The following is a 10734-nucleotide window of genomic DNA, read 5'->3' as shown; positions in this document are numbered from 1 at the left end:
TAAGATGCGCGTTAAATATCGCATGTGATTTATCGTGCAGCCCTATCTCACATGCACACATTACACCATCGACTAAAAGCTTTTAGATAGATAGTTTGTTATATGCTAGGAGAATTTCATCTTTCTGGCGAATAATATGCTGGTGGTATGAAAGACACAATGTTCTGCTCTTTTGTAGCATAACATTTCTCTGATCTCCACATATAATGTTTTTTTTTTATAAATTACATAAAATGTAATTTAGACCATTTTTACTCTCTCTGGCCCTTAGAATTAAACAGCCTGTTTTACTACTGTACCTTTAAGACCATCTGCAAATGACCTATTTTATGATTGGCTTGCCTCTGCTGAGTAAATTACACTGATGTTGATCAAGGCATTCAGGTACAGAAAAATGACTTTTGCGGAGAAAACTGCAAATGTATTTTAAATAAATTTAATATTTATTTTATTTTACATATGTATTTTATTACAAAAAAATTGCTAACTGTTTTGCTACACTGAAGATCCATTGATTTTTTTCATTTATTAATTAATTTATTTGTACTTGTTTAAATTTACATTTTACTCTGCTTTGTTTGGTTTTGTTTTATCAGTTTAATTAAATATTTTGCTACACTACACTAAAGATTCACTGATTTTTTTAAACTGGTTTAATAATGTTTTTTTATTTTGTTTTGTTTGTTTTGTTTCAGTTTAAATCTAGCGTAGCGTTATTTCTGGCAGGTCACGTTAGTCAAGCTCGCATCAGCTGACTCTCAGCTGATCCCCAACAACCTATGGGAATACGACACCTATCTAAGCATTCATATATAAGGTCCCTTAGTATTATCAGCAGTTTTCGCATTGCTCAATAGCTAATTACCCTTCTCCATCCCCAACTCCTCCTCTGTCAGTCAGGATTCAGCCTTCTGATTCTCCTTTGAATCAGACTAATTCTAAAATGTGTATATAACATTATTGAACTTTAACGATATCTGCAATACATTTATGTTGGTTCTGTTCTGTTTACCCTGGGGGGTTATCGCTGCTCTCCCTGCTCTCATCCATGCTAGGCTGCATGGATGCGCAGGGAGTTCTTGCCCAGAACAGAACCATACCGCCAATCCAAACTGTATGCTAATTGTCAATCATCTTTGACGATAGTGGTCCTGACAGAACTAAATATTTTGCTACACTAAAGATTCACTAATCTTTTGAGCTGGGTTAATTGTGTTTTTTTTTGTTTGTTTGTTTGTTTGTTTGTTTGTTTGTTGTTTGTTGGCTTGTTTGATTAAATTTAACTGTATGTTTTGCTGCACTAACCATTCACTTGGAAGATGACTTTTTCCTTGAACTGTGCATTCAAACCAATCGAAAGAGCAGAAAGCATTGTATATCTCATGTCATGTTCATTTCCTCTTGTCTTCCTCTCTTTTTCAGTGTCACCCATGTGTTGAGGAAACTGCTACATATATATTTACTTGAATTATTTTATTTTTTTAATGTATTTTTTAAACTTCAGTTAATATTTTGCTACTGGAATGCACAATTTTTAACAGTTAATTTTATTTTATTAACGATTGAGTTTTTTTTTTTCGTTTTGTTTTAACTGATTTTTGAATCAGTGTCTCTACATGATCTGTCCTCATTTGAAAGTGCAAAAAAAAAAAAAAAAACTATATACATCCCATTTTGTGCTCATTTTCTCATCTCTTCCTCTCTCTCTCTCAGTGTCCAATCCATGTGCAAAGATGAATTGTGCTTTCCTTTGCCTCCTGAACCCCAGTGGGGCCAGATGTGTGTGTCCTGAGGGGAAAATTCTGCTGAACAGGACCTGCACGGCCACCAACATCTCAGGTACATCTGTCAAAACGTGCTCAGCAGGATGCTCTTACATCACTAACAGAGAGGCCCTGGCGTGTCAAACTGGAATGTTTCACTTGAGTGATTTTGACTGAAGTGTTTACTATTCTGGGCCCTTTGCCCACACATGCAATCCACCTGAAGCCCATGTGCTAGAAAAGACAGCGATCGTGTTTATAGCATTGATTCAGTCCGAGAGGACGGGAAACTTGTGTATCTTAGAACCAGCTTAGCAACCACCCAGAGCACCCTAGCAACGGAAATCAGATGTAGACTGTATATATTATTTTTCTTTCTTTCTTTCTAAAACGTATCAATATACAAAAAGCAAGGCAAAACAAAATATAAAACTTGCATGTTAGAAACAAGCAGAGCATATATAACAACACAAATATAAATGTTTGATACAATAAATAAATAAAACGAAATGTTATGACTGGTCAAAGAAATCTCAAATCAAACATGTAACATGCAGATACATATTTTCAATAATCAAACAATTGAAAAATGTAAATAAATATAAAAATACTAATAAAAAATTAAATAAATAAACAAACAAACATGAAAAAAAAAATAGATCATTCTAAAAAATTCCGGTAATCTCAATAACTTCTGCATTGTTATTTTTCATAAATCCTAATGAAATAATGGTTAATTTTGAAAAATTAATAAATACATTTTGAAAAGAGTTTAGGTCTTGATAAATTTGGCTTTATAAACAAAGAATTTAGCAAGAATTAATATATACTTTACAATATAATACACTATACAATATACACTATTTGTATTTGCCACAATACTTCACAATAATACAAATGCTTAAATTTAATAAACATCAATCTTTACTAAAAATCTATCAATATTAAAATTGATAATTGATATCAGTAAGTGTAATCTGGACTATACATTCCTCAAAGCCTTTTTTAATTTGTGTCATATTAAATATTATTTAAATCCAATAAATGTATTTTAAATAAAACTGGTTAATAAACACAAAACTAGTTTATTGTCATTTTTTTAGTCTCTATATACAGATTTTATAAGCAACTAAATACATGTAAAAATGTCCTTACTAATTATAATAAGCTTAAAGGCACAATATGTAAGATTTTTTTATTAAAATATCTCCATGAACGTGATTTCTGCCCGAGTCCTGTCGGATTGCATCGGCTGTGGGGATGAAGACCACAACTCCCATGATTCCCCACTCAGTCACGGCATCATCAAACTATGCCTTTGTCTCTTTGTTTATTTTGAATACGTGCCCTCCAGCGGAGAAAATTACATATTGTGCCTTTAAGTGAAGGATTTACGTTTTAGGAGATCTTTGTCGTCCGACCTGTGAGAACGGAGGTCGTTGTATCACCAATGAACGAGGGGAATCGCGCTGCTTCTGTTGGCCGAACTACTCTGGGGAGCGATGTGAAATCAGCCACTGTAAGGACTTCTGCCTCAACAGAGGCACTTGCACGGGATCTCCACTAGGTAGGCGCTGTTTCCCATCTGTAAACTGGACATTGTTTGTATCGTGCATATATTTCTGCCTCCTTTCTACTCATATTTCATCTCAAGTATGTTCATCATTTTGTGGTAAACAAGTACACTAGCTATTTGCAAAAAAAAAATCTTTGTTAGTGGCATTGTGTAATTGACACAACAATTGACAAGTACTAAAAAAAAAACATTAATTTGTATAAAAAATGTTAAAAAAAAAATACTGTTTCTGGGGTGGGGGGGTCTCTCTTTTTTTTTTTTTATATGTAATAATTCATATTTTATGATTAAAGTCTCGTATTGTGCAAAAATATTCCCAAAACAATCAGGAACAAACAGGGTTTTCTTGACGCCTGCTCTCGTCTGCTCTCAGAATTCAAAGTAGGCCACAGGCAGAATTATAACTAGTTATGATTAAGTATTCATATTTCCCCATGAGCTGATTCGCTACACAGACATCTGATTCAAGAGGGATTTCTCAGTCTTTTTTCTGTCTGTTCAGAGAAGAAATGCAACAGAAATATATAGCACCTGTGTTGCCTTGTGTTGTTTCAGGTCATCCTGAGTTCTCTGAATAGAGTGAAATGATAAACAAGCAGTGAGATTTATTATTACAAGCACCAAATTTACCAGGATTTGGTGAGGGCGGGCATCATTCTTATAGACATTAGACTCAGTAATAACTGTTTCTTGGGCAATAAACCACAAAAATGACAATTCTTTTATAATTTTCTCACCCTCATGTACAAAACCTTATGCGGAACACGAAAGCAACATTTTAGCTGATTATTCACGCTGCTCTTTTCCATACAATGAAAGTAAATGGTGACCCAGAGTTGCAGACTCCAAAAATTAAATAAACAAATAAATAAGTAAGTGCGTGGTTCTATACTATAGTGTATGAGTATTGTGAACCACTTTTATGTTTTTTTTTTTTTTTTTTTTTAGATTTGAGAAGCCCGCTTCCACCACTGAATAAAAATATTTAAAAAAAGGTTATTGCGAGCTTATATCTCACAATTATGACTTTTTAACTCGCAATTGTGAGTATATATCACGCAATTCTGAGAAAAAAAAAGTCAGAATTGTGAGATAAAAAGTCGCAATTACCTTTTTTTATTCAGTGGAAACGGGCTTCCATATTAAAGTGGTCATCATTTAAATTGTATATTTATTATTGGAATATTAAAAATTTTTTACAAAAATCTATATAATTTTTATATAATTTTTGAAGTATTATTTAAATATTAATTTAAATATTAAATTAAATTGAAATGAAATATTAATTTACATTATAAAATAAGTAAAAATTCTAGATAGATAGATAGATAGATAGATACACTATTTTTATTTATTTTACTACAAATAACTCCTGTGTTCTACTTAAAAAAGAAATGGGTCTTGAACATCGTGAGTGTGAGTAAGTGATAACAGGATTTCCAACTGACTGAAAGACTGCACGCACATGGAATCAGGGTTTTGGACAGTTAATTAGATAGTTGGTAATTGTTCCAGTAAACGAGCGGTATTGAAATTCCCCTGACGCATGAACGCCAACTGCCGACAGCCTGTTTCCCAAAAGTGCACCATCATGTTCACTCACTATCTGTTTGTTATTGGCTTTTCAAGCACATGAGAAGACACCAGACGTTCCTTTGCCTGTTTGTTATCGTAACCTCTATGAAAAATATATCACTGCGAAAGCTTCAGGAAGGTGTTGTGTGAATCCCCACTCCCTGTTTAGTCTTCTTATTCTGAAAGGATATTTTGGCAGGAGCCAAAGGCTGGATGGAAATCAGTTGGAGCGCATTAACGTCTGAGAAACAGTCAGGAATGGTTTCTGTTGGCATCTTTGCGTTAAAACTGTCATTCGCTCCAGCTGGCAGATGGACCACCAACAGAAGGACTGAAGATCCCCGGGCTTTGAGTGTGTTGAACGTGCAAAATCAATGCCCAACAGATGTACTGTCACGCAAATCCCCGCTAGAACGCCGTGACTCTGTCACAGTAACTCAAATAATCTAATTCTGTTGGCTAAGAAAGCAAAGCCTAGCATAGATCGCTGTGATTTATTACTTTATTTATTTTATTTTATTATTTATTTTTTTTCAGTTTTTACGTCAGTAAGTGCTTGTGTATTTTATTCCCTCACAGGCAATTATTTTAGTATTTATTTCTATTTATTCTAGGATTGATTAATGTTTTGAATTAGCTTTTATTTTTATGTTTTCAGTTTTCTTTTTAATTTTAGGTTAAGTTTTAGTAATTGTATTATGAGGTTTATTTTATTTTATTTTATTTTATTGGTGTTCATTATTTTTTTGTGAATATTTATGTTTAGCTTTACATATAATTTTCTTTCCTCTTTCTACTATTTTGTCTCAAGAATGTTTTGCACTAAAACTGAAAGTTTAAATTTGTCTAAAAAAATATATAAAAAAGTTTAGATTCAGTAAGATTTTTATTTTTATTTTAAATACATTTTTATTGTAATATTATGTATATACTATTATAGAATTTATTTTGAATTATGTTAATTTGTATATCAATTCAGTTTTATTTTAATTTTAGTTCAAGTTAGTAATTGTTTTGTTTTTTGTTTTTATAACTTTTTAAAACAATATTTCTATTTAGTTTTTTTATTTTAAGTTTAAATTTTATTTTTAGTTTAAGTTTTACTGATTTTGTTTTGTGCTTCTGTCATTTTTATTATTATTTGTTTTATTTTTTAGTAATTTTAGTACTTATTTTATTTATAATTTTTTTTACATTTTTTATATTAAGATTTTCACCTAATATTTATATTTTCTTTCAGTTTTATTTGAATGAACTAATATTAGTTTTGGTTAGTTTTAAAATAATTAGTTTTAAATATTTTACTTTAAAATAACACAACAGTCTTTCAATTTAATTTTAGTGCTCAGCAGTGTTGGGGGTAACACATTACAAGTAACGCGAGTTACGTAATCAGATTACTTTTTTCAAGTAACTAGTAAAGTAATGCATTACTTTTTACTTTACAAGAGAATATCTGAGTTACTTTTTCAAATAAGTAACGCAAGTTACTTTTTTTTCCAATTTATTGATTGACAGCTCTCCTGTCCCCATGTTGAGAGAAATCAGAAGATGTTACTGTAGTTCTAAAATAAATATGAATATGCATTAATTTATCTCACTCACAAAATAAAAAACAGATTCAGTATTCCTCAAAATGAATAAAAAAAATGCAACTCAGAATATAACGCAAACCTGCAATAATTAAATGTTAAACAACACAAATATCCTTTATGTATTTAATCCCATTCTATTAACCATTATGTCTTTGCTTCTGACCGTCGAAGACCCAGTTCAACCGTACTAATAAGCAAAAATTACTCTAGACAAACATTTGTGTGTCTTTTTTTTATTGCTGAAGTGTGTTGAAATTTCTTCTTCTGCATTCTACTGTACGGACGTAAATGTACTTTCCCTTCAGCCTGAGGCTTATTCATTTCACTTTTGGTGTGAAAAGGCTTTTATGTTTGCCAAAAATAGAACTTTCTTATTTTAAAAACAAACAAGCAAGCCCTGTCCAGATTTCAAAAGTAACGTAATGCATTACTTTCCATAAAAAGTAACTAAGTAACGTAATTAGTTACTTTTTTATGGAGTAACGCAATATTGTAATGCATTACTTTTACCTTCCACCTTCCCCAACACTGGTGCTCAGTTATGACCTGCTCGGTTTATCATGTACTCTGAGTCAAAAAAAAAAAAAAAAGAAAAAGTTTTTATATATATTTGTGTGTGTTTATGGAGTTATGCAAATTATGCAAATCAGGTAAAATAGTCCAGCCACACTTAAAGTCACTAAAATAATGTATTTCCTGCAGGTAAGCCCACGTGTCGCTGCGCTCTGGGTTTCACCGGTCCTCTGTGTGAGAAGCGTGTTTGTGACGGTTACTGTCTGAACGGAGGCACATGTGACGTGACCCTAGGGAACCAACCCGTGTGCCACTGTCTGGCAGAATACACTGGAGAACGCTGTCAACACCGTGAGTATCAGCCTGTTTCATGATTGTTTTTTGTGTTCATTAGCTTAGTTTTGATACCTAGTCTACTATTAGGCAACATTATCGGCATCGTAGGCCTGCTTAGTAGGCTGCTATCACACTGTTAGCTTAGCAGCATGCTAACGTCAGACTGTTGGAATCAATTGCGAGTAGCACTATTTCGACACTTAAAGCACTTGAAATTAGTCAGTTGATTTGAAGAGGAGGTAAGATATGAATATGGCATACATGGCTTCAGATCATTCATTATAATTGTCTCTCTTTCTATCTGATGACAGATATTTGTCACCATTATTGCGTGAACTCCAAAGGCTGCACACTGTCCGGCTCGGGACACGTGGAGTGTGTGTGTCCCACCCGCTACGAGGGGCCAAAATGCGAGACGGACCGATGTCTTCGCTGCCGAGGGGCCCCGTGTATCGTTGACGAAGAGACTGGAGACGTCACCTGCAAGTGTGTATAAAGTGACATTAGCACTAATTTATTAAGTAATATACAATATATCGAAAGTGTAAATATAAAATGGGTCCATAATCTGCCACTTATATCGACCTCTATATTTGTATGTTAGAGAGAGGCAGAGAAACCAATGAGAGACACCAGCGTAAAAGAGCACAGGATATAAACGCAAAAAGACAAAGAAAACAGTAAAACTGAAGAAACAAAAGTAGTTCTGCTGTCCTATTGATTCCTGCTGTTAAAGGGACAGTTCTAGAGAGAGAAAAAATGACTGTAAAAGTAAAGAAAATAAAAAGTGCTTCTGTTTTATAGTTGATACGGAAAAAGCCCTTAAAGGGACAGTGCGCCCAAAAATTTTAATTTTATTTCATTTAAATCTCATTCCAAACCTGTATAAGAATCTTCTTCAGAACACACACACAAAAATCTTTATAAGAAATTAAGTCACTGTTGTCCAGGAAATTACAATGAACAGGAAGTGAAGCTTTAAAGCTTCAATAAAGGATATAGATGTGCAATAAAAGTATTGTAAAAAATGGTTCATGAAACTTATTCAATATTTTCTAAGACATCTAAAGCCATACAGATTTGTGAATGAATCATTCAGATGGGTTTGCGAACTGAATCAGCTGATTCATTAACAAAATTTGACACTCTTATTGACAAGATCTAAAAGGATGATTTATTCATGAATCAGACTTTTTTTCACAAACACACCAAGACCGAGCTTATAAACAGTTAGCCAATCATAACGGAGCTCATTTACATAGACTGTTTTGCTACCGTACCTTTAAATGGCTGCAATATAACAAAGAGTGAAAAATTGAAGGGGGTCTGAATACTTTCCGTACCCACTGTATGTTTAATTTAAAAACTCAGAGAAAGGTTGGAAAATAGTCATGAACTAAATTACAATATTTTTGGTGCAAGAAACCTTGACATTATAAATGGAATGCTAAATATATTTCAAGTTTTCTAGAGAGAAAAATACTATATAGCTGAAGACAGTACACCCCAAAAATGTAATTTTCTTTCCATCCAAATCTCATTGCACACCTTTATGACTTCCTTTCTTCTGCAGAACACATAAAAAAAAGAATTTAACGAGAAATTAATTTACTATTCTCCAGGAAATTGCAGTGAACAGGAAGTGAAGCTTTGTAGCTTCAATTAAGAATGCAGACACATCATACAACTGTTGTAAAAATGTAATTTAAGTCATTAATCGCTGTGAGTCACTCAGATTTGTGAATGAATCATTCAGATGGGTTTGCGAACTGAATCAACTGATTCATTGACAAAATCGGACTCTCTGATTGACGAGATCTTAAAGAATGATGTATTCATGAATCAGACAGTGCTACTTTTCTCAAGAACACACCAAGGCGAGCTCATGAATGGCTAGCCAATCACAACAGAGCTCATTTAAATAGAGCCTTAAAGGTACAGTAGCAAAAAATCCCGTTTCATTTAAAAGTTTGGAGAAAGGTTGGAAAATGGTCACAAAGAACTAAAGTACAACGTTTTTGGTGCAAGAAACCTTGACACTGATTTTAATGTTAAGTACATAGTTTCTAGTATCACTGAATGGAATTGTGCATTTAATAATCGCTTTAAAGCAAGTGAGAGAAACCGACCACAATGAAATGGACGGAGAGTGAAACTGTTATTGCGCTAATAGCGGCAGCTCATTTGAATCCTTTTTACATAAAATGACTGATTTTTTTTGTCCTTTGAAAAAAAAAAATCCATAAGTGAAGAAAGAAATTGATAGATGGGCGGCAGAAAGCGACAAAGCTGTTAAGCCATTGTACAGCAACTGAATGCGGCAGTGGACGTACTCCGTCTTTCAGCTGAAATTATTTGAGATTTGTCTGGCTGCCGTGAATCCCTCAGTGATGGAGCTTTTACTTTCCTCTTCAACACATAATAAACCCTACCAGACTAATATTTTTTTTTATCTGCCTACATTTTTCTTGTTTGCCAAAGGCATTTTATCTGGAGGAACAGGATATGGTGCTCTTTCAAAAACATTTGGAGGAGAAAATAAGTGTAAATCACCATTTTTTTTCCTGAAGTAAATCAGCCTGAATGGATCAAACTAGTGAAAATGAATGGGATGGCAAACATCAGTCCTTCCAAGAAGAATAAGTATTCATAAAAGTATGAATCCCCCTCATAATGTCAGGCCAAGCAAAGTCAGAAGTCTCTCAAAGTCTCTTCCTTTACGTGTTCTTGAAGAAAATCTCACTAAAGATGGACACAAATCTTTTATTGGCTTTAACCAGGACACCTGGTCTTCGTTTCCACTTCTTTTTCCCATTTCTCGTCGCCATTGATGGTCTGATAAAGCCATTGTGCCCTTCAGTGGCGAATCAATTTGCATTCAAATGAATCAATCTTGTGTTTTTCTTTGGCTGCTGAAGGTGAAGGGTTGGTAATGATGGTGGCCAGACATTGCCTAGAAAAATGAGTGCGTCCTGCTTATATAGACCTGCTTGATTTCAAATCACCCCATCAAAGGCTCTTTTTTTGTCTTTTGTTTGTCCGTCTTCTATTTCATTATCTTTCTCGAGCAGTGTTTCATTAGAGCTTGCTTTAGTGGGTCTTAGTAGATGAAGGCGGCTGGAGATGCTGCTAGAGTTTTGTATTAAATTTGAATAAAGGACTTGTGTGTCCAGCTAGTTTATGGTTTGCATTAATCGAAAAGTAGCCTTTCATTTGGATCATATCATTCCTAGAAGACGTTCTTTAAAGGGGTCATATGATGCAATTTCAAATTTTCAATTTAGTACAAGTTACAAGCTGTTCGTGCATAGATAAGATCCCTAAAGTTGCAAAGATTAAAGTCTCAAATCCAAAGAGATATTCTTTATAAAAGTTA

At 33.5% G+C, this 10734-nt stretch overlaps 1 protein-coding gene across 1 annotated transcript in view; it reads left to right on the top strand.

Annotated features, from left to right (window-relative positions):
- The window catches only part of LOC107653541 (low-density lipoprotein receptor-related protein 1B-like), a 302414-nt gene that overhangs the window by 281499 nt on the left and 10181 nt on the right, over positions 1-10734 (top strand). The window contains exons 79-83 of the mRNA XM_016440286.1: positions 1714-1839; positions 3166-3330; positions 7212-7373; positions 7670-7848; positions 8621-8623. Of these exons, the coding sequence (XP_016295772.1) occupies positions 1714-1839; positions 3166-3330; positions 7212-7373; positions 7670-7848; positions 8621-8623 (635 nt within the window). The remainder of the gene's footprint in view (positions 1-1713; positions 1840-3165; positions 3331-7211; positions 7374-7669; positions 7849-8620; positions 8624-10734) is intronic.

The sequence above is a fragment of the Sinocyclocheilus anshuiensis genome, unplaced genomic scaffold, assembly GCF_001515605.1.
Source record: "Sinocyclocheilus anshuiensis isolate Anshui unplaced genomic scaffold, SAMN03320099.WGS_v1.1 scaffold1079, whole genome shotgun sequence".
Taxonomy (NCBI): Eukaryota; Metazoa; Chordata; class Actinopteri; order Cypriniformes; family Cyprinidae; genus Sinocyclocheilus; species Sinocyclocheilus anshuiensis.
Note: the sequence above shows the minus strand (reverse complement) of the source record. Positions and strands in the feature narration are given on the sequence as shown.